The sequence below is a fragment of the Conger conger genome, chromosome 8 (genome assembly GCF_963514075.1).
Source record: "Conger conger chromosome 8, fConCon1.1, whole genome shotgun sequence".
NCBI lineage: Eukaryota > Metazoa > Chordata > Actinopteri > Anguilliformes > Congridae > Conger > Conger conger.
Genome location: NC_083767.1, coordinates 27884455 through 27909910, shown reverse-complemented (window position 1 = coordinate 27909910; position 25456 = coordinate 27884455). Strand labels below are relative to the sequence as shown.

Genomic DNA, 25456 nt, shown 5'->3' with positions numbered 1-25456 from the left:
TTAATAGAACAAGAACAAGAGTAAAACCTAGATCTGGGAGATAGACTTAATAAAAATGTATTTTATAGCGGCATTGACTATTTCAACTAAAATGTATTTTCTGGTCGGAGTGTTTTATTTCAAAAGCCATATGCCATCACGGAGTGCCTTTAGAAGTACAAGTGCCGATGCTCCTTTTTTAGTCAAGCAGTCAGCAAGCTGTTCTTTTGTAGTTGACCAAATAACACTTTGTATCTTCTGAGCTTGGATCAGCTCCTTGATGCTGCTTATCTCCAGACGTAGTCTTTTTTCAGTAACGGATTTTGTGGATTTGATTGCATCAACCAGCGAGTAGTTGTCAGTGACGCATATTATGGGTAACACTTGTCCATTAACCTCTCCTTTGGTCAGCTCAGAGAACAGTGTTGTGAGGAATACGGCATTGTCAATTCCATCAGCAAGAGCTAATGTTTCTCCAGCAAGTGTACTACGTACAACTCTTCTGATCCTTTTTGACTGCCAGCAGATGGGGGAGAATTTTCCTTCCTGACCCATTAGCATGATGAGATGTCCACCTTGGGTACCTCCATCTGGGAGGTTGCCTAGTGATGCGTCACTGAAAACTATTAAGTTAAGAGAGTCATTTTTTCCCAATTGTTGGAATTTCAAAGTTACATGATCAGTTTTCAGTTTCCTAACAATCTTGTTAGCCTCATGTAAACTTTGTACTGTAGCGTCTTTTATGGAGGACGCTAGATTGCATGCATCAAACATCACATCAGGTCTACTCTGTCTTGCAACCCAGAGAATCTGGCCAATCTTAGCTGATCAGTCTCGGGTCCAGTGAGAGGAGCATCACGCTGTAGAGCTCTCGATGAATCAATGTGAATGGGATTAAGATTCTTAATGTAGCCGTCTTGCTGCATCAGTATAGCCCTATTAACAGTGGTGATTTCCATGCCAACATAACAAAAGCTATCTACCTCTTCACGACCAACTTCAAAAACAGTCTTCAGCTGTGGAATCACTTTGGCTGCAAAATCAGTTGAGCCACCCCAAATAAAGTCATCAACATGACATGCAAGTATTCCATTAACATTGCAGTCTTGATCCACCCAGTAAAACACAGCAGGATCAACCTGTGACACTCTGCCACCCGTTCTCTGCATTGTGTCTTTCACCTTGTTGTACCAATAAAGTGAAGCATCAGCCAGGCCATATACACATTTCTTGAGCTTCCAAATTTTACCCTCACTGTTAGCTTCAGGAGGAGGGCAAATGTAAATATCTCTTGACAGCTCAGCTCCTTGGAGAAATGCAGATTTGATGTCCATGGAGTGCAGTCTCCATTGTTTTTGACAAATTACTGCCAAAAGTAATCGGAGGCATTCTGAAGCACATGTAGGCGAGTCCTTAGGAAGTTCCTTAATGTCCAGTTCTTCAAAGCCTCTTGCAACTAGGCGCGCTTTAGGAACTATGCCACTCTGGGTCTCTTTCAAAGTGCAAATCCATCTTGTAGAGACCTTCTTTTGTCCAACATCTGTGATCTCCTCATACACCCCATTATACTTCCAATTACTGAGCTCATTTTGCTTTGCATAATCAAATGACACATCACTTATTACCAGAACATCATCCTCATTGACGTCAAGGCTGGGTCCTGGATTTTCCACAGGATCAATGTGAAGATTATCAACTTGTGATAGGTCAGCTGACCCTGATGTGCCCGAAATGCTAGCTGGTTCGGAGTATTGTAAGTTGTACCAGTGCTTGTTTTTTCCTTTTATTTTCCCTGCACGCCCAAGAACTTTAGCAGTATGTTTAGTTCCACTGTCCCTGTCAGTGTATTGCACAGTCTGTCCTGCCTTCAGATTGAGTCCTTCTGTTTGTCTTATCATTCGATATCTTCCTCTGTATTGTCAATGTCACTGTCCACATCATGGTCTGTAATTTTTTCTCCATTTTCTGGCATAAGAGGGGTATCTACAGCAATGGGTTCAGTGTCATGCATATCTTGGCCGCATTTGTCTTCATCCTGGTTGGGTTGCAGAACATCAGGTTCCACTTCCTCCACGTGTTGTGCATTCACTTTGCGAAGTCTGGAGTGATGTACTCGGACGTAGGTGCCACCATGCCTCACAAATATCACCATACCATCCTGGCCAATGACAGTGCCAGGGCCTTTCCATTCATCACAGTCAATGCGCTTATAGTACACTTTATCACCAGTTTCATATTTCTCATCAGTAGGACGAAGTTGCTTTCTTAGAGCCCTTCGTATTCTGTCAGAGCATTCCACTTCTGTGAAAGCCTTTCGCGCTGCATGCAGAGCAGAGATGTGTTTTCCAACCCAGGCACTCCCAGGTGGGTTGTCAATCAACACAGAGGGGAGATTTGGGTTCTGTCCAAACACCAGTTGGTATGGGCTGTAGCCATGGACATTGTGCATATTAAAGCCCAGTCAAGTGCTGTTTCCCAGTCACAGGCATTGTTCTGCTTAACCTTAAACAGAATTTCAGTGAGTGTTTGATTGTGCCTCTCAAGGAGGCCATTGCTCCAAGGACTGTATGCAGCTGTTGTCTTTATCTCAATGTTGAACTTTTCAGTCATGTCTCTCACTTCATCATTATTGAACTCACCACCATTGTCACTATACAGTCTTTGTGGCGGGCCATGGACACTTATCCAGTCATGAATGAAGTGTTTCACAATTTCTGATGATTTCTTTGTGTTAAGAATGCTTCCAGCACTGAAACGTGTGAAATGGTCAATTATGTGTAAGTACCATAAGCTAGACCCTAGTTTGTGTAAGTCTACTGCAACCGTTTCATTGTACTTTGATGCCAGGGGCAAACCAACAGCGGGCTTGGGCTGAGGTCTGCTGTATTTCTGACACGTCTCACAGCAGCTCACTCTCTGCTTTAGAATAGAGACAACATCACCATCTTTGTTACCTGAGCTACTCAACAGTCTTTGAAGTTTGTCCACAGACGCATGCCCAAACTGTTTGTGCAGCTTTTGCAGGATTTTATGCTTTTCGTCTTTGGTCATATTTTCTGTCACTGTTAGAATTTCATTGTCCATTTCACTGTCAACCACATTTTCTTTGCAAGCTCTGTCTTGAATGTTGACACAATAATGTCCTGAGGTAGTCAGTTCAAGTGTGACTGGTTGCTTGAACATTACTGCTTTGTCATTTGCAATATCTAGGACTGCCCCAGCCTTCTTAAGGGATGCTTTGCTCAATAGTAGAGGGATGTCTGTTGGGACCACCTCCGTTTCAATGTGGCACTTTGTCTGACCAATCTTTGCTGGGATTCTAACTCTCTTAGTGGAGTGAACAACTCTACCATCTCCAAATTTGAAAGCCCTAAGACTCGGAGCATTAAACATTTTCACCACCGCACTGTGATTCAGTTCACTTATATAATGATCCAGTCATTTGTCTCCACAGACTGTGCGTGTGCATGCAGTGTCAATTACAGCAGATCCCAAAGACTCAACAATAAAGATCTCTGTGTCAAAAAGAGGATCATTGGCAAATAATGTGATATTAACTTCTTCAAAGATGTCATCTTTCTTTGCATTGTCCTCTATCAGTTTCACCTTCTCGCTTTTGTGTGGACAATTCTTTGCCCAATGAAAAGTGCTTTGGCAAATAGCACATTTCGTTCTTCTCCCATACTTGTCTAAAGGATTTGTGCCTTTTAATGGTCCCCTCTCTTGGCTGGTTCTAGGTCGCACATCGCCCCCTCTCCTTTGCTCGGTGAAATACGCGCTATCTTGCTTAATTTGAATACCCACAGGAGTTGATGTGACCGTTTCACCAAAAATCCGTTTCAAAGCAGATTTCATCGATGCAAAGGTAAGGTCTGCACATGCTGTTAAGGCTAGCTGCTTGTCCTTAATATCCAAACAGGCGGAATCTAGCAATTTGAAAGCTAGCACTGCATCAGGAAGAACCATGTTGTGCTTCTTAATCCGGTTATATCTCTGTTCAAAATCAAAGATGAAGTCCGCCATGAACATATCAGTGCATTTGATAACACTGTCAAAGTTTGTGTATGCCTCATAGGCACGATCTTTCTCTTCTTTTAGAAACACTAAATCAAGCGCTGTGACTAGTTTGTCCATACCGTCATCCTCGTCCAAATCCCCCGCTGGAATTTCCAGCGCCGTTTCTCTTGCTCGCCCCGTGAGTGACAATGCAACAGCGAGCGCTTGCTTTTTCTTGTGTAGCTCCGTAACCCTTTTCCATACTTCAAGCTCATTCTTCCAACGTTCATACGACCCACTTCCGTCGAATCCTGGTGGGACCTTGTAGTTGGCTGTAGCCATCCTCTGCTACCAATGTTAACTCGTATAAAAAACCAGGAAACGAACTTTAACTTTTGTACTTTACTAGCAATCGTTAATCAACAAACATTGCTTCACTTGTCTCATACCAGAATCATTCGCGCATCCTCCTTAGCTTAATACAACCAGAACGTAAATACCGTAAGTACAGTCATATAAGCTCAACACAAAAAGTAAACTTAACACCAGGGAGAGAAAAACTTTTTGCTTGTAGTTATCCTCTGGTAGTATTGCTACAGACTCATTCAGTGATTCGGTCCTATCTTCGGCTTCTGGCACTGCTGGCTCCTATGATTGCGGTTGCAGATAAATACCCTCCTTATCGTCGGCCTTCGTCTTTCCATCCCTCTGCTCTTTATTTCCCGAAACTAGGCTAGTCACGGCTGCACTAGGACTAACTAGAGGTTAGCTTCTCTGCACACTTGGATTTGGGCTGTTTACCACATCCTGTCAGATCCTTTCAAGCTCTGTTAAATTGGATGGGGATATCTGTGAACTGCTACCTTCAGGTCTGTCACCACCACGGTTCACTGTAGGGATGGTATTAGGCAGGTGATGAGCAGTGCCTGGTATTTTTCAGACATAATGTTTGGATTTCTGCCCAAAGAGTAACATTTTTGTCTCATCAGACCAGATAATCTTTTTTCTCATGCTCTAAGAGTCCTTTTAATGCCGTTTGGCAAACTCCAAGCAGGCTGTGCTTTTTACTCGAGTGGTTTCCATCTAGCCACTCTACCGTAAAGGCCTGATTGATGGAGTGCCACTGAGATGGTCATGCTTCTGGCAGGTTCTCCCATCTCTGCAGAGGACTTCTGAAGCTCTTTTAGAGTGACGTTGGGTTCTTGGTCATCTCACTGTCCAAAGACCTTCTCGATCTATGGGTGACATTGGCTTAGGCGGTAAGAGCAGTCGTCTGGCAGTCAGAGGGTCGCTGGTTTGATCCCGCCCAGGGTGTGTCTAAGTGTCCCTGAGCAACCCCAACCTGACGCCTAATCCCAAAATGCTCCTGACAAGATGGTTGGTTCTTTGCATGGCAGCCAATGCCAACTATTTAGCATTTACCATTTACCCAGTGACTCCGTTTGGCGGGATATCCAACTCTAGGAAGACTCCTTGTGGTATCAAACTTCTTCCATATCAGTTATTTCAATTATTGCAGCCACTGTGCACCTGGGAACACTCAAAGCTTTAGAAATGTTTTTGTTACAGGAGTAGTGCACTCAACCTTCCATGGTTACATAATATTTGTTTCCATTACATTAAATTACAAAGCATTTAGCAGGTGCTCTTATCCAGAGCGACGTACAACAAAGTGCAGTTCATACACAGGAAGTGTGAAGAGGATCCTAGAGGACCTGGTTCTGAGTCCTAGTGTGACCATACAGATACAATTGGAACAGTTGAGGAATACATCAACTTACGAAATAGCATACCATGGTTGGCAGCTAGACTACCCCTAGAATACCCCGAGCCTGGTATGATATAACACCGGGTCTGTTTCACCATAGGCGACTGGTCTAATGATCATTTATGCCAATATAGGTCTACAGACAATTTGATATATTTTTATATAATGGTAAACTTGCATTTTATATGCCAATGCATTTTATATGGCACGGAACAATCGTGGTGGTGAGATTAACGTGTCCATTTTTCACTGAAAGCAGGGAATTTCCGCTTTTAATATCCGATGGATAAATAGCCGAATTATAATGGATTGCTTCATTTCTTTTTATGGAGTTTGAATTTGTGTGTCAACAAATAAAAACATATGAAGAAACAGCATAGAATAAACTATAAATTAACAAACAGCTACAGAAATTATTTGACACTGCAGTACTGTAGCATTAAATTCCCTCCGGTGTTTGCATTCTTAACCCTCTAAAATGACAGCAGATTGCTTGCTTGTATGACTGTAGCTTGTGGGTTGAATGTAAACAGCGTATTGTAAAGGTTTAAACAACCATAACCATTGTTGAGGAAATATTTTTGTCACTTTTCCTCCTCGTCCCTTTTACGTGGGTGAAGTTGTATTGGCAGCAATGATGTTGAAGAAGCCCTCAGTCAATAGTTTTTCATTACAAATCTTTAGTTTAAAATAAAACAGATTAATCTGGGGAATTTGTGTGCTCCGTGCAAGAAGCTTCAAGAGACCAGAGAATTCCAAAGTAACAGTAGGAAGTATCCTAGTTGTTATACAATATAGCTAACCAATCATTTGTCACACAAACATCACATTGTCTATCTTAACCTGCCTTAATATTTTCACTCGATGAAAGCTGAGCTGTCTAAGCCCCTCATCTCTGTAATGAGTTAGGCTGCCTGGCCTGCAATCACCGAATGAAAACATTTGCCTGCGAAGATGCACACTGCTTGGCCTGCACTCACTAAATGAAAACATTTTGGAACTAATGTCATGACTTTTAAAACACCTGATTAAGTGTACTCCTTGTACTTTGTGTGCTCTTGTACACAAAGAGCTCTTGTACAGCTCAATATGTTTTAACAGACACAGTTTTAATAACTTCATTTTAACAGCATTAAAATGATCCTTTAAACATTATGACTTGTTTATATTATCATTGTAGTACTAAACAGCATCTAAATGAAACTTAATTATTATTCTAAAATAAAATAAAAACTTCAGCACCATTAACTTTACTGAAAAGATATAACAGAAAAGAATCACAAAGACAAAATAAAAGGTGGATCTGGGGAGGTGGTGGGTGTTCTAGAGTTCAGCAGCGAAAGGTAATGGCAGGGGAACGCTACACTTAATTTCAGTAAGGACCAATCTCGTCTGGTACAATAGCTTTTTATTAGAACATAAAGGAGTAGGTAAGAGTAGGTTTTATTTGAGGGTATTCAACATACATCAAGGTACTATACATACAACCATGTAATCCCCTCATTAAACCCAATTACTGTTATCTGAAATATCTAACCACAAATTTAGTAATTAAATTAATTAATAATTAAATTAACCAATATCAATGATTAAACATACAGATAACCGGAAGGTTGGAAGTTCTTTGAAAGACTGATTTGACTCAGCTCTCATGTCTATGTGACACCAAAACAAATGCAGGTTTATTAAAATAAATGTATTAAACAGACGTACAAACACAGAACATATATGGGGTTGAACTAATGGGAAGTTAGTAGGTTAAGCTATGGTAGGAATCTACGCAAGCGCCCGTATCCCTTGGTAAAAGTAGCTAGCTTAGATAGTTAGCTAGAGTTCTGAGTGGGAGTGATAGTGTTAGTTGTGAGAAAAGATAAATGGTAAATGGTTGGCATTTATATAGCGCCTTTATCCAAAGCGCTGTACAATTGATGCTTCTCATTCACCCGTTCATACACATACTCACACACCGACGGCGGTTGGCTGCCATGCAAGGCACCGACCAGCTCGTCAGGAGCATTTGGGGATAAGGTGTCTTGCTCAGGGACACTTCAACACAGCCTGGGCGGGGGATCGAACCGGCAACCCTCCGACTGCCAGACGACTACTCTTACTGCCTGAGCCATGTCGCCCCTAAGAGAGACAACTTGCGTAGTTTAACTCTATACCTACGTGAAAGACGGCAAATCTATTCACATACACATACAGCTAACATACAGCTGCATTCAAAAGATAACACAAATACAAATAGAAAACCACAGATTCACAATTTAAGTTAAAACTAAGTTAAACACTGGCTATGACTGGAATGTTCGTTTAGTCTTACTGAGTCCACCCGCATTGCTGGCTCCAGGAATGCTAAGCTGCTGTCCTTGTAGAAACAGCGGGGTGCTGTGAATCATTGTCCTGGGCAGATGCGCAAAGCTGGAATGTTCCCGTGTGCTGCGCAGTGTAGTCCGGTCTGGTCGGTTCTGAAAAATCTCCGCTGGCCCTTTTTACATTTGGAAAATTTGTGCGCTGCAGTTTCTACTGGTGAGCCAGTACACCAGTTTCCACTCACTATAGGTAACTTTAAGTTACCGCGAGGTAAGCTGGGTGTGTCCGTGAGGCCGAGTGGTGCACTGTGGAGAACGCAGCCTCTGTTCGAGTGTCGATCGCAGGACCTGATGCAGTTGCAGGAGCCGGAGTCCGGAGGCTGCTGAGGTGAAGAAAAGAGCAAAGAGAGGGCCAAAGAGAAAGTCCAAAGATGGGCAGACAATGCTTGTCCTAGTCCTTATACTGTGAAGGTTTATTGCTCCCGCCGTTACAGTATTCGCTTAACCGTAACTAGATGTCACACCAGGGTGTTGTTGCGAAAGTGTTCTGTGGAATTGAATGTAGTTACGTGGTCCACAGCGCTTTTAACAAAGGGGCTTTGTCACAAAGCAGCTTTATAGAGAACCGGCCTCCGAGGGCAACAGTGGCAAGGAAAAACTCCCTGGCTTACAGGAAGAAATCTAGAGCAGAACCTAACTCAGCGGGGGAACTCATCTGCTGGTTGACTTCGGTTTGATACGTAGACCAGCGGAGAGGCACTGCCCCATGGTGGAGAGAGAGAAAGTAGAAGCATCTAAAGTACAGAAAGGCAAAACACACATGCTCAGTTCTATAAACTATTTACAATTAAAGTTCCCCCCTAAAATAACTGTGGCATGTAAATAAGAGCATACAGTGGTGTGAAAAAGTGTTTGCCCCCTTCCTGATTTTTTATTTATTTATTTATTTATTTTTTGCATGTTTGTCACACTTAAATGTTTCAGATCCTCAAACAAATTTAAATATTAGTCAAAGACAACACAAGTAAACACAAAATGCAGTTTTTAAATGAAGGTTTTTATTATTAAGGGATAAAAAAAAATCCAAACCTACATGGCCCTGTGTGAAAAAGTGATTGCCCCCTAAACCTAATAACTGGTTGGGCCACCCTTAGCAGCAACAACTGCAATCAAGCGTTTGCGATAACTTGCAATGAGTTTCTTACAGCGCTGTGGAGGAATTTTGGCCCACTCATCTTTGCAGAATTGTTGTAATTCAGCCACATTGGAGGGTTTTCGAGCATGAACCGCCTTTTTAAGGTCATGCCACAGCATCTCAATCGGATTCAGGTCAGGACTTTGACTAGGCCACTCCAAAGTCTTCATTTTGTTTTTCTTCAGCCATTCAGAGGTGGACTTGCTGGTGTGTTTTGGATCATTGTCCTGCTGCAGAACCCAAGTTCGTTTCAGCTTGAGGTCATGAACAGATGGCCGGACATTCTCCTTCAGGATTTTTTGGTAGACAGCAGAATTCAAGGTTCCATTTATCACAGCAAGTCTTCCAGGTCGTGAAGCAGCAAAACAGCCCCAGACCATCACACTACCACCACCATATTTTACTGTTCGTATGATGTTCTTTTTCTGAAATGCGGTGTTACTTTTACGCCAGATGTAATGGGACACACACCTTCCAAAAAGTTCAACTTTTGTCTCGTCAGACCACAGAGTATTTTCCCAAAAGTCTTGGGGATCATCAAGATGTTTTCTGGCAAAATTGAGACGAGCCTTAATGTTCTTTTTGTTCAGCAGTGGTTTTCGTCTTGGAACTCTGCCATGCAGGCCATTTTTGCCCAGTCTCTTTCTTATGGTGGAGTCATGAACACTGACCTTAACTGAGGCAAGTGAGGCCTGCAGTTCTTTGGATGTTGTTGTGGGGTCTTTTGTGACCTCTTGGATGAGTCGTCGCTACGCTCTTGGGGTAATTTTGGTCGGCAGGCCACTCCTGGGAAGGTTCACCACTTTTCCATGTTTTCGCCATTTGTGGATAATGGCTCTCACTGTGGTTTGCTGGAGTCCCAAAGCTTTAGAAATGGCTTTATAACCTTTTCCAGACAGATAGATCTCAATTACTTTCTTTCTCATTTGTTCCTGAATTTCTTTAGATCTCGGCATGATGTCTAGCTTTTGAGGATCATTTGGTCTAGTGTACTTTGTCAGGCAGGTCCTATTTAAGTGATTTCTTGATTGAGAACAGGCGTGGCAGTAATCAGGCCTGGGTGTGGCTAGAGAAATTGGACTCAGGTTTGATAAACCACAGTTAAGCAATCACTTTTTCACACAGGGCCATGTAGGTTTGGATTTTTTTTCTCCCTTAATAATAAAAACCTTCATTTAAAAACTGCATTTTGTGTTTACTTGTGTTGTCTTTGACTAATATTGAAATTTGTTTGATGATCTGAAACATTTAAGTGTGACAAACATGCAAAAAAATAAGAAATCAGGAAGGGGGCAAACACTTTTTCACACCACTGTACATCATTTGAAGATGGTGGTCCAAGTTCTAATAATATGAGACAGCTCATAGCTTTCTGTGCTGACGAAACAACCATAGTTCCTGGACGGAGGTAGCACTGGTAGGCTCCGGAAACCAGCACCTGGTTATGACACTTGGAGCTCACTTGGGTTGTGTGTGGGCGCCAGTGCAGATAGCAGCCATGGAAAAATGGGGACAGAAGTTTGTGTTAGTTTGTGATATTATAACAAAAACACCTTTCTTTTCCTGGTCCATTTACCATGAATAGAGTAATAATGCATAGTAAGATTTGATATAGTGAGGTCCAAGGAAGGGTTAAAAACCTTAGTGTAAAGGTTAATCGTTTGCCATTAATAAAGGGACCTTCCTTTTTTAATGCCTTTCAGAAGAACATTGATTGAAGGATCCCAAGTAGACTCTGAGCTGAAGGGTCCAGGCATCTGATATGAAACTGAATTCCCAAGACCAGTGCTTTAATAAATACAGGCTGTAATCTCTATGACTCAAGACACTGGACTGTAAAGGCACATACTATGTTTGGGTCCACTGTGAAAATGGCTACTAAAAAACTTGACAAAACACAAAAAGTAAGCCCAGGCTGGATTTTTTAATGTTGCTTTTGCCAAACCTGCTCTCATGTGAGAGGCTGAAGGCAAATGGCGTTGCAGATTATGATCTAATCTAGCACTGTTAGGCTGAAGGGGGGGGCAGGATAGACCATTTGGGGCAGCATCTGGGCATAGGAGTCTGAAATCCTGAAATCTAAATCAAGACAATCAGCTATTTTATTATCTAGGCCAGGAATATGTGGTGCCTAGATTGTGAAATTCCCCATAACACATAACCATGTTAGACACCTCATCAATCTGTTAATGAAAGTGATTGAAGAGCGACCTTCCATTGCTTTCCCCAAAGAATGGAAGCTACCACTATAGGATGTAATTCAAGCAATGCTGCCTGGTAAAACTTCAAATTCTCTTGGCCAGACATCAGAAAACCATTGGTTTTTAAAGATACCATTGAAACCAGTCGAGGGGGCTGCATCAGTGAAAAAAATAAAAATAAAAATTTAACTGACGTTTCTACACATCATTGTAGAAAAAAGGAAATTCCATTCCACTAGTTTAACAAGACCAATCTGATCTGCATCCCTCATCTATTAGGATTACTTTGTGCAGACTCTGCAGATTTAGAGAAGTCAAGTAGCCTGGAAAATAAAAGAAGGCCCTTGTGATACACATAGCCTAATACACATACCGAAAGTCAGATGCCCTAGCAGAGAGAGTAACTCTCTTTTAGTGACTGATCGTGTTTCAGATCTCTGGCAGAGATAAAACATGTTCTCGGAAGAATAGGAAAAGCTCTTGTTGCCAAAGATCCAGGGGACCTTGGCCTTGAATTTTCTTAACGGGCCATTCGCCGAATAAGACGTGTTGTTTGGCTGTCCCCTGTTACAATAACATCAATGACAGGTGCTCAGCAATGACTGAACCAAGAGCTGCAATGTAGGCTAAGCAATGTGGACTTGAAAATAAAAATGGACACATGGTAACCGTGTTTTATTTTAGTAATGGATTTAGTAATGCTCCATTGCTAATAGCGTTCTGTTAAAGGCAATTAATGGATTAATGGATTAAGAAATTAATGCATCAATGTATTTCGGTTGTAGCAGGTAACTTGAATTTCTTTATGTTAATTTGACCATTATTTAACCCCATCCACGCTGTTGAGACGTTGATGTCCCAAATTAGTGTTGCATTCATATTTATAAGATAATAAAAACTGCAACGTAATAAAACCTCAAGACGGTGATGCCCGATTGTTAAACACTCTCTGCTTGCAAGAGCAGCACTTTAGATTTGTGTCTACCTCTATTTGCAAAGCAGAGCAATGAAACAACGTGGACTGAATCAGAGACTGAGACAATAAAAGGCATATCCTAACAATCCTTCATACCATTTCTCTATGTCAAATAAACATTTTCCAATATAAGAACAAAAATCTACAATTCAGAAGATGCATGATTCTTTTTCTAAACTCACTTTTATTACACGTCCGACCAACATATTTCCAATTTGGTAGAAATACAAGTTTGTTTTGCAAATTATTCAATACAGACATATTTATGGAACCAAATATCCCACGTGGTTATGATTGTTTATATACTTGTTTTCTGACTAGCGTTGAAATTTATTTTGTAATCCGTTTAGCTATTTTCGATAAAATATATTATACCTTTTTTAAAAATAAATTATAGCTAAACAAATGCCGCCTTGAAGTACTTGTGAATGTGGTGTAATTGCATTGATAGGTCATTTCAATACTGAACTAATGTCAAACATAATTTTGTTCCATTTTAAATGTGATGCAGTTTATTTTATTATTTTTTTAAGCGTTAGGTTGAGTAATCCTTTTCGGAGAGCTTCTTGAAGACTTGGAGAGTTTATAAAAACATACAAATGTGAATAAATGTGAAGGTTAAGTTTTTTTACATTTTGTATCAATATGTTTTAATAGAAAAATAAGCTTTTCTGGTCATTCATGTGTCTGGACAAAAGGATATGTGGATGTTTATATTTTGGTAGATTTGGGGACACTTGAGGACATCTGAGTGCAGTTTTGGAATTTGAATGCCTGTCGATATCTTTACCATATTTGGTACACAAGTTGACATCAAGTTTGCGCACAAATGTTTTGAGTTGGTCCAGAAATAGATATGAGATATTCATTGCTAAAATATGTACATGCTCTGACATAAATGTCTTCAGTCTCAAGTCTCTTCTTTAATTTAAGTCTTCAACCATGTGTGTGCATAAATATTGATATTGAGACTTTTATAGGACGAGTACGAAATAGGTGGAAATTGCCCTCTAGGGGGGGGAAAGGCTTAAGCAGAAATACCCCATTGAGTTTAAAATGTCTTCTGCAAGAGGACATGAAAAACTAATTAATTTGAAAGTGAATGCATCTGTTAGCCTAGTGCTGCTACATTCTTCAGTTTTCCATGATTTTCAACAACATTGCATGACTGCTACGCCACTTCAGCAAACACCCAGCATTACGGATCACTACAAATTCACTAGAAACAATATTTTCACAGCTGTTCTTTTAAAAAAAATGTATTTGCATTACCCCAGACCCTCCTAGACATTTGCCATCCTTGGGATGTTACACCCTGTTGGATTGTCTTGTTATCTCCAAAAGTAAACAAACTGGACCATGTGGAGATGGTGTGGAGTTTGCATGTTCTCCCCGGGTTTGCATGTTCGCATGGGTTTCCTCCGGGTACTCCGGCTTCCTCCCACAGTCCAAAGACATGCAGGCTAGGCTGATTGGAGAGTCTAAATTGCCCGTGGGTATGAGTGTGTGAGTGAATGTTGTGTGTGCCCTGCGATGGACTGGCGACCTGTCTTTCGCCCAATGTATGCTGGGATAGGCTCCAAGCCTCCCCTGCGACCCTGTTCAGGATAAGCGGGTTAAGATAATGGATGGATGGATGGTTGTGATGGAATTTTTGTTAAGCAGTTCTCATCAACCTCAGAAGTAACTAAAGTATTTTGTGCATATTCATCAAGGGTGCCAATAAATCTGGAGCCCATTGCATATTCATAAGTAGTGTAACAATGTGCCCTGCTGTCCTGCTTTCAGATACACCACTGGACTGTGAGGTGTCAGCTTGGTCCCCCTGGGGCCTGTGCTGGGGAAAGTGTGGAGAGTCTGGGGTGATGCACAGGACCCGCTACATCCACCTGCACCCCGCCAACAATGGGGCAGCCTGCCCTCCACTGGAGGAGGACAAGACCTGCGACCCTGATAACTGTGTGTGAGGCAAGGCCATATCAGAGGGTCCATGGGTGCAGATATTTCATGTTTTGCTGCTTAGCGGCATCTAGAGCACTAGGTCTGGTACACCAATTCTGCATGTACTGCCTTTTTCAATTGTTGAATCCCTGGGTAGCTTTCAGTGAAATTCTAATGTAGAATGTTTAGTGGAGGTTATCTCCTAAGCCATCTAACTGGGTGGAATCAAAATGAGATTTTATAAATCTCAGTGCTGGTGTAGTCTTATTCAGAGGGCTTGAGGTATAGGCAGCCTACTCTCACACCAAGCCTTTATTTCCTCTTCCCCATACCTAAAGAGGCAGCCAGAACAGCATCTTGAAACTGAAAGTAAGTCACAGTTATAGGTTGCTTAGTGAACAAATCCGTAATAGTCTCCACCAAAACCACAGGAGATATATGTGATTTTTAAGGTTTCATATCTAAAATTGCACATTCACAACAGGACAGTTTGCTTGAAATTGAAATTGTGACTGTCAACACATTTTTAACAGAATCATTTGCAATGTTGTAAATATATCTATGGCCATAGAGATTGTGCTCTTAAATGACATCACAGTATTGTGATGAATCTACAGTATTCTGTATTATCATGTACTCCACATTGAGAGTATTATGTACTCCACAGTGAGGATAGCATCTTTTCCACTGTAGAAACCAAATATTCCATCACATGACTTAAACCAAGAAAATAAAATGGATAATCTAGAACTGCTTGGCCAAGGATGTCAAAAGTGCAGAAACTCCCCATTATAGAAAACAGTATCTAGCCTCAGGAGCAACAGGAGCAACAGGACTTGTTGATAGACAGTACCCTCTAGTGGTTAAATCATTAATGCACATGCTGTCAGACATCTATTGATCAAATAAATTAGAAAAGTGTTGTTCATGAAAATGTTTTCAAAAAATCATTGTAAAGTACCTGAAGGACTTTGTTTCTCTTAGTTAATATTAAATAAAATATCCCACAATATGATGCGACTCTGTTTATGTGGATATTGTAGACCACTTGTGCATTTGAGATTCACAAAGCCTCATTCTCCATTCATTCATTCATTCATTCATTCATTCATTATCCTAACCCGCTTATCCTGAACAGGGTCGCAGGGGGGCTTGGAGCCTATCCCAGCATACATTGGGCGAAAGGCAGGAATACACCCTGGACAGGTCGCCAGTCCATCACAGGGCACACACACCATTCACTCATTCACTCACACACACACTCACACACGCATACGCATGCCTATGGGCAATTTCCACTCTCCAATCAGCCTAACCTGCATGTCTTTGGACTGTGGGAGGAAACCGGAGTACCTGGAGGAAACCCACACAGACACGGGGAGAACGTGCAAACTCCGCACAGAGAGGCCCCGGCCAACGGGGATTCAAACCCAGGACCTCCTTGCTGTGAGGCGGCAGTGCTACCCACTGCACCATCCGTGCCGCCTCGCCTCATTCTCCAATCCCGACTAATTCATAAAAACCAAATCTTGTTGAACTTCAGGGCAGGAATCAGAACAGAGTTTAATTCTCATCAATATGTAACATTTGTAAAAAATGGAAATAAATCCGCCATGCTCTTAACTTGCTTGTACTCTTTCTTACCTTTAACAGCATAGAAACATTGTAAAATATGTAAAACAGTAGAAAGAACTGATCTCCATACAACCAAACTGTACAGGTGATAAAGTCTAATAAAATGACATAATTTTAGTTTAGTACAGTAAATGATCCATTGTTAACCTTTTTTCCCATTGTTATTTTGCATGTACTGTATCATGACAATGGTCCTTCAGAATCATTCAATTTTCCTGAGATAATCACATTACTCAGTTTAATAGAATTGACTTGTGTATTGTCTGAGTCTTAGGATGTGTCTACAATGTAGTCACTCTTTGTCTACATTGTCGCTCATTCAATATCACCTTCAAAAACTTCAACATTGTCCTACTTCCTTGTCTCCAGACCGCCAGATGGCGCTTTAGACTGTGTGAAACCCCTTGCGCTAGCCGCATCTATGCTGAGAACTAATGCCCAAGTTGTCACCTTGTGACGTTTGACGTGCCCCAGATGATAAAACAGTAGTGCGCACGTCAGACATTGCCTTTCGCTTTCTCGCTGTTGCTGAGAACACTTCTACAAAGAGCTACTGTGGTTTCAAAACAGCTAAACTTCGGAGTATATCTCCAACAGCTGGCTTCCACAGCCTTTTCTTTTCACAGCGTACTATTCTGCTGACTCTATAGGAAAATTTACCATTGGATTTTTTAAAAGGTAAGTTATCTCGAGTGCTGCAGACCCACCACACCGGTCTAGCAATAACTTACTATTGTGAGGTAACGTGTGAATCGTGTGGTGCCCACACCCCGGCATCGTTACACCGTGTAAACACCTCATTCTACTCTGTGTGTGCTAGCGCCCAGTCCCCGGTGCAGCACAACACGATAAAACAAAACATTAACCGACGGCCACGACAGGTGAGTACCGCTTTAGTGCTGTAGACCCAGGCCACCGGTACAGCATTACAGTGAGCTTGCTGATACCCAGCCCCCGGTGCAGCATAGCGCAAAAGCCGACGTCTCTCCACCAACGCGGCTAACAGGCGAATATTGTTTGAGTGCTACAGACCCACTCCACCGGTCTAGCTAACACCAGCTTGCTAGCGCCCTTTCCCTGGTGCGGCATAACAATAAACCGACACCTAGCGGCCACACTCAACTGCCCCATTCCTCGGCGCAGCTTGGCGAATAAATAAAATTGAAAATTAATTAATAATCATAATCATATATATATATGGTATGGTATATATATATAGATATAAAAAATAAAATAAATAAATAAATAATTGTGAGCCCATACCCCGGTACCACATATCGTTGCAACAGTAACCAGAATGGCCTGGTGTGTGCTGTGCAGCGCACCTATGGACTTGAAGGATCCACACAACCGTTGCCCCAGCTGCCTGGGGACTAACCATCTCAGAGAGGCTATGTCCGACCCCTGCGTGCATTGCAGCCAGCTCACCATGCAACAGTGGCAGGGACGCCTAGCGGGGCTTGATGGGAAGGAGGATTGCCTCCTCTCCTCTCTCTCAGGAGTGTGTGATCAAGCGCCCAGCAACAACACAGGCCCCCATTAAAACGAGAAACACAGATAAGGGAGCTACCTCTTAGTATGCACCCACAATACTCATCACAATCTGGCTCTCAGACAGATGATAAGGCCTCTCTACCTGCCTCACAGCAAAATCCACCTACTTCTCCTTTGTGCAGAGAAGAGGATACACTTTCTCTGGCTGCCACTGATAACCTGTTTCTGGGGGACAGCGATGATTTTTCGCTTCCTGGGGATCATACTACAGAGAGTGGCAGGGAATCGGAAGATGAAGTGGAGCCATCAACACCACTCTGACAGGTGCCATCCGAATGGCTCTGGCGAAGCTTAACTTAGAGCCTCTCCCCCAGAGTATGATACAGACAAACCGTCTTTGCCGCTTAACCACACACAGCAATGACCTGTTTGTTCCCCACTGTGAGGACTTCATAAAGATGTTTACTGAGGCCTTGAAGGAGGCAAACACCAGCAGGATGGACTGCCCCACAAGGCTGTTGGCATCCATGGCAGACCCAGGTTCTGCGGGCCTAGGCCCCATGCCACCAGTAGAATCTGCAGTGGTGTCACTGGTCATCTCACCGGATGAGGTGCTGAGTGCTGATCCACGGTGCCCTAGCCCAGAATGTAGACGCACTGACAACCTTGTGTGTAGAGCTTATAACACTCAGGCTACAATGGGACGGGTCCTTAATACCATGGCCCATGTCCTGCTTGCCTTGCAAACCGCACTACAGCCAGCCTCAGACGCAACAGCCTCTGAGTTGGTTGACACCGCACTTCAGGGCGTTGGAGCGCTGGCTAAACAATGTGGGAAATCCATGGGACTGCTAGTCCAAGCCCGCAGGCATATCTGGGTGGCACAGCCCCCTCTCCCTGATGCAGCAAGGAATGTGTTACGCCAACTGCCCTTAGCCCCTGGCCAGTTGTTTGGACCAGCAGCACAAGAGGCTCTCAACTGCCGCCAACTTGCTTCTGAAACACGCTCTCAACACATTAAACCGTGTGTTGTTTTCAAACGTCCCCAGTCACTGCCACCTCCTACTTTTCGCGGTGCCCCTGCCTACCGCCGTCAAACAACAGCAGCCTTCCAACAACCTCAACGGAGGCAGGCAGAGCATGGCTTTTCTCAAACATGGAGCATGTGGAAAACCCTTTTCCTCCTTTCCCAGGGGTGCACGGCCCACTCACAGCCGCCCCCCCAAAACTACACACCGCACACAGACAAGAGACTGATGGTGCTCGGCCGGCGGCACAGCGTTTTAATCCCCAACAGCTGGAGTACTGGGGCTCCACAACATCAAACCAGTGGGTCCTGGACACCCTCAAAAATGGCTATCGCCTTCAATTTCGCCACCGGCCCCCTCTGAACTTTGGACTACGCGCCAAGTCCAGAAATACGTTCTGTGCTATTGTCAGAAATACAATCCCTTCTAGACAAGGATGCTAAGAAATAGACCCCCTGACACAAAGGGGTGTGTTCTCCACCCAAGAAAGATGGTGGGCTGCGACCGATATTGGACCTTTGCCGTCTAAACACCTACCTCAAACAAACTGCCCACATCGGACATGCTCTATTCAGTTGAACCAGGAGACTGGTTCATTACTGTGGACTTGTAGTATGGACGCGTATTTCCACGTACCCATTGCCCCTCAGCATCATCTCTTTCTCCGCTTCCATTTCGAAGGTCGCTCGTTCCAGTACAAAGTGTTGCCTTTCGGGCTATCACTGGCGCCCCGGGTATTCACCAGGTGTATGCGGGAAGCCCTGGCTCCTTTACAATGCCAAGGCATCCGTGTTCTGCCCTATTTAGATGACTGGTTGATCTGCGCACCATCTCCAGATCAGGCCAGCCTAAGTGCTCGGACACTACTCAACCACGTCTCAGCTCTCGGCCTAGCCGTGAACTTCAAGAAGAGCACACTGGAACCTGCCCAGGCTATCGACTTCATAGGTATCCGCCTAAATTCAATCACCCAACAAGCTTGCCTGACTTAGGCAAGAGTCCGCAACATACTGGGGCTAGTTGCACGTGTCAGATTGGGCCAGACGGTCCGTTATGGCCTGCTGCTACGCCTTGCAGGCATGTTGGTTGCCGCGACACCTGTTGTTACATTAGGGAGACTACATCTCCGGCCTTTCCAATCTTGGCTGAGGTCCAAAAGACTCTCAGCAGAGACTCAAAAGAGAGTACTGGTGGTCATCACCCCCAAGGGCACTGCCTCCTTGGATCAGTGGGCACTGAGGTCCTTTCTTCTCAGGGGAGTCCCGCTGGGACCACCCCCAGCAAGGAGGGAGGTCATCACCACAGATGCCAGCCAATATGCTACGCTGCTACGCGGACGATACCCAACTCTTCGTCTCGTTCCCGCCGTCTGATACGCAGGTTTCAGCCCGTATCTCTGCTTGCCTGAGGGACATCCAGAGCTGGATGGACAACCACCATCTAAAGCTCAACCCAGGTAAAACTGAAATGATATTCATCCCTGCTAATACCTCTCCCCATCTGGATCTCTCCATTTCCCTCGGGGATACCACACTCACGCCGTCACCCAGTGCAAGGAACCTCGGCGTGGTGATGGACAGCAGACTGTCCCTTTCCGAGAACATTGCGGCGGTGACCCGGTCTTGCAGGTTCTTCCTATACAACATACGGAGAATCCGCCCCTTTCTCACCCCCTACTCGACCCAGCTCCTGGTCCAAGCGATGGTTCTGTCCCGCCTGGACTACTGCAATTCCCTCTTGGCTGGCCTCCCAGCGTCCGCCATCAGACCCCTCCAACTCATCCAGAATGCAGCAGCTCGTCTGGTCTTCAACCTTCCCAAATACTCACACGTCACCCCCCTGCTTACTTAAAACATTGGTGCTAGCCTTCCAAGCAGTTAAAGGGTCTTCCCCAGCTTATCTGCAAAAAATCATCAGACCCTACACCCCTGCCAGACCGCTTCGTTCAGCCTCCACAGGCCGCTTGGCACCTCCCCCTCTCAGAACCTCCACCTCACGCTCACGACTACTGTCTGTTCTGGCTCCACGGTGGTGGAACGAACTCCCCGTTGAGGTCAGAACTATAGAATCTCTCCCCACCTTCAAGCACAAGCTGAAGACACACCTCTTCAAGCAGCACCTCTCCCCATCCCTCCCTACCTCCCTGTGAACCTTAATTGTTGTCTCTGTGACTTGCTTTGTGTATTGGTATTTTTAGTTGGCCAGGTAAGCAGTGTTTGGATAGTTAACTTTGGTCACTTTTGCTCTGTTTGTTTGTTCAAAAAAAAAAAAAATGGCCCTTGTCCTTCTCTTTGTTGTACAGGTAGCAGTTGAAATTGTACTTCCCTCTAGGGTCTTTCAGCGAACTTATCCCTGGTTATGGGTATGCACTTTGTTGTACGTCGCTCTGGATAAGAGCGTCTGCCAAATGCCAATAATGTAATGTAATGTAATGTTCTGAACGTGACATTGACTCGTTAGCATGCCCTCTAGGAAACATCTTTGAGTTCCTGCAATGTCTATTGGAGGCTGGACGCTCGGCGTCCACCCTGAGGGGGTATGTGGCAACGATGTCGGCCTACAGGGACCCGATTGACGGATGGTTATGACCTTCTTGAAAGGTGCAAAATGACTTAACCCACCTGGCAAATGTGTCGTCCCTCAATTGGACCTCAATGTTGTGTTGAGCAGTCTCTGCAGTTTCCCCTAAGAGCCTCTAAAGGAGGCATACGTTAAGTGGCTTTCGATGAAGACGGCTTTCCTGATTACAGTTGCTTCTGCAAAAAGAGTAAGTGAGCTGCACGCACTCTCCGTCAAGAAACACCTGTCAGTCACATGTTCCAATACTTTTGCTCATCTAAAAATCGGGTGGTTTGATACAAAAGGTGATATTCCAATTTGTTTCACAAATCTAGATAATACCAGGAAACTCAATTGTTTTCAGTATAGCAAAAACAAAGGAATTGGTGTTTCTGTTCAAATACTTTTGGAGGGGACTGTATGTGTATAAATTTGACAGTATTTTTTGTATATTGCCTACCTAGGTGTAACACCTAATCTAATACATTCTTGCTAAAATGGTTAATCCGAGGCTCCCCTGGAAAAGTTGTCTCTGGCTAGCCACGGCGCATCCCTTTGATATGTATGGCCAACTGTATTTTAACAGACCACACACATACCAGTTCGGTAGAGATATTTTCAGAACAGAACAGCGCAACATATCCCCAAGCTATTTTCCAAACCATAGGGCGGAAGTGTCACAAGACGCATGCCCTTGCAATAAAATGCTCCCGTCTCTTCCTCTATGATCTCTGAGAACCAAAGATAGCTCCGCCTCTTCCTCTCTGTGTTACCCGGCCTTCTGAAAAGTCTGCTAGCGAATATACTCAGCAAAATCCCAGAAATATGTAACGCAACACTGTAAATGCCGTGCATGTTCCTGCAGACCTCGTTTTTTTTTTTTAATTTGATGTGAAACTAATAGATCAAAGCTACAAAAGTTGTGTATTTATTTGTCATTACTCTTATGTGTTTAAGGGATAACCAAAATGTACAATTAAAATAAAAAATAAAAACACATTAAACAAACCACATTAAGCAGCAATAATCATAAACCACATTCGTCAGGAGAAAAGCTACCACTGAGTTAACTTCTGGTGGAACACGGCGGTGAGTGTACGTCAGCCTATGTTTATTGAAATAAACCATTATCTTAGTAGCCTATATTGATGTGTAGCAAACTGTTTCATTTGGCGCATCTTCTTTGAGAGACACCGGCAAAGGTGTGTGCAGACAGCAGCAACAAGCGGGGGAGAATAAACTGAAACATGACACCACTGTATTTTTACAAATTAGTCGTTTCATTTTGTAGCAGTCGCAATAATTAACCCCGCCAATCTTCAACATCTTCGTCACTAGGCCCATTGCAGAGATTTTATGTGCGAAATTACTTTCAACAGCGCTATTGAAAGTAATCACTTTCAATGCATTTGGCATAATGTTGCTGAATAGCATAGCCTACCCATTCACTCCTGAAAATGGTATAAACTGTCTGCGAGTTTTTATTTTATTTTAAAAACATGTATTTAGAAAAAGCCATGGAAGGAGGAGGGTATTGCATTCATCGTGCTGCAATCCATACAATTAAGATAGATGAGAAGAAACAATGCGCTCGGTATTGTAGCCTAAATATTTTGTGTCATGTAGGCTGCAGCCAAAATTAGATTCACTGTGTTCCAAACTAAACACAGGGAAGCAGACGCTTACAAATAAACTGGTGAGTAGATGGGATGATTTACTCATTTTTTGAAAGCTGAAATATCAGAGTTGAATGTATGCCACCTTTTATGGCTAAGAGTATATCCACTTTTAAAAAGACCAAGACTGGTAGTCGATACACATCCCCTGGCGCTAGCAGGGTGACATCCAGCATCCATGCTGGCACTAGCAGGGTAGTACGGTGGCATAGTGGGTAGCACTGTTGCCACACAATGAGAAGGTCTTTCTGTGTGGAGTTTGCATGTTCTCCCCGCATCTGCATGGGTTTCCTCCAGGGTACTCCGGTTCCCTACCACAGTCCAAAGACATGCAGGTTAGGGACTACAAATGAAAATGAGCCCATTAACTAACACATTTACATTGATGTGGAAACTGAAAATGTTGATTAATGCACTGTCCCTAGTAAATACAGTCAGGTCCATAAATATTGGGACATCGACACAATTCTCCTCTTTTTGGCTCTATACACCACCACAATGGATTTGAAATGAAACAAAGATATGCTTTAACTGCAGACTTTCAGCTTTAATTTGAGGGTATTTACATCCAAATCAGGTGAACGGTGTAGGAATTACAACAGTTTGTATATGTGCCTCCCACTTTTTAAGGGACCAAAAGTAATGGGACAAACTAACAATCATAAATCAAACTTTCACTTTTTAATACTTGGTTGCAAATCCTTTGCAGTCAATTACAGCCTGGAGTCTGGAACACATAGACATCACCAGACGCTGGGTTTCATCCCTGGTGATGCTCTGCCAGGCCTCTACTGCAACTGTCTTCAGTTCCTGCTTGTTCTTGGGGCATTTTCCCTTCAGTTTTGTCTTCAGCAAGTGAAATGCATGTTCAATCGGATTCAGGTCAGGTGATTGACTTGGCCATTGCATAACATTCCACTTTTTTGTCTTAAAAAACTCTCTGGTTGCTTTCACAGTATGCTTCGGGTCATTGTCCATCTGCACTGTGAAGCGCCGTCCAATGAGTTCTGAAGCATTTGGCTGAATATGAGCAGATAATATTGCCCGAAACACTTCAGAATTCATCCTGCTGCTTTTGTCAGCAGTCACATCATCAATAAATACAAGGGAACCAGTTCCATTGGCAGCCATACATGCCCACGCCATGACACTACCACCACCATGCTTCACTGATGAGGTGGTATGTTTTGGATCATGAGCAGTTCCTTTCCTTCTCCATACTCTTCTCTTCCCATCATTCTGGTACAGTTGATCTTTGTCTCATCTGTCCATAGGATATTGTTCCAGAACTCTAAAGGCTTTTTTAGATGTTGTTTGGCAAACTGTAATCTGGTCTTCCTGTTTTTGAGGCTCACCAATGGTTTACATCTTGTGGTGAACCCTCTGTATTCACTCCGGTGAAGTCTTCTCTTGATTGTTGACTTTGACACACATACACCTACCTCCGGGAGAGTGTTCTTGATCTGGCCAACTGTTGTGAAGGGGTTTTTCTTCACCAGGGAAATAATTCTTCTGTCATCCACCACAGTTGTTTTCCGTGGTCTTCCGGGTCTTTTGGTGTTGCTGAGCTCACCGGTGCGTTCTTTCTTTTTAAGAATGTTCCAAACAGTTGATTTGGCCACACCTAATGTTTTTGCTATCTCTCTGATGGCTTTGTTTTGATTTTTCAGCCTAATGATGGCTTGCTTCACTGATAGTGACAGCTCTTTGGATCTCATATAGTAATGGACGTGGCTCATTAATATATTCCCAATGAACGTATTGGTCAAAGTAGAAAATTAAGAATCTCCATGAATGAACTTTGAACATACACAATACCTTTTGTATATAAAACCACTTTGGAGTTGCTGTAAGGTGTATTTCTTAACTTTGAAGGAGGTAGGCTACTATAGGTTACAAGTCTTTATGCTAAGCCAACACGTTATGCTAACATAGAAGCCTTCAACTCCGAAGCCAAATTACCAAATAAATATGCTGTGTCATGACCAAAGGTCCAGGCAGTCCGTATATGAACCTTCAAAAACATGGCTGCAATCTGTCCAAAGTCCAAAAAAGGTATATCTCCAAAAAAGTTGGTGTATACGTTCAATACAAATCTGAACAACAGCAATAGGGTTCTATCAGCTTTGATGCTTGGACCCCTAATCAGAACATCAAGTATGCATTTCATTGATTGAAGTTGTCTAATACCCAACCTTTGTCAAACATCCCACAATTTCACGTCATTCATTATTCAAAAGCAGACCTGGACCTTATTTGTAAGAATACAGAATGCAATTAGATGATTATGAAGTCACTGGAAATACTCTCTAATGTGGAGTTAAAGGCGTTTTCACTGTCCTCAGAGGGGTGATTTCTTCCAAGGTTTCCAAAGGCAGTCTTCTATTTAGACTTGGGCATTGCAAAATACATTTTTATTGTTATTTTGTCTCATCGTCTTGAGAACTGTTTTTGCCACCACACAATGGTCTCGGTGTGCATATTTTTTTGTCATTTGGGTCATTTTATGCAAGTCTAACAAGCTATACAGTGTTGGAAAAGTACTTTCATTAGTTAAAATGCTACTCAGTCATCACTGTAATACCATGCTTGTATGCTGAAAAGAAGGTATACTATAGTTGCTTGTCCATGGAGGGGCGCTGCCTATATGACTGATTTACCTTTACTGGCCAGAGAAACTCGTAGCTGGGTTGACT

At 43.1% G+C, this 25456-nt stretch overlaps 1 protein-coding gene and 1 long non-coding RNA gene across 3 annotated transcripts in view; one reads left to right on the top strand and one right to left on the bottom strand.

Moving 5' to 3' along the window:
- spon2b (spondin 2b, extracellular matrix protein) overlaps positions 1–15367 on the top strand; it is a 31359-nt gene extending 15992 nt beyond the window's left edge. Inside the window, exon 6 of the mRNA XM_061252256.1 lies at positions 14216–15367. Coding sequence (XP_061108240.1) covers positions 14216–14394 — 179 coding nt within the window. The 3' untranslated portion in view covers positions 14395–15367. The remainder of the gene's footprint in view (positions 1–14215) is intronic.
- LOC133135331 (uncharacterized) overlaps positions 1–25456 on the bottom strand; it is a 57263-nt gene that overhangs the window by 18044 nt on the left and 13763 nt on the right. The window lies entirely within an intron of this gene.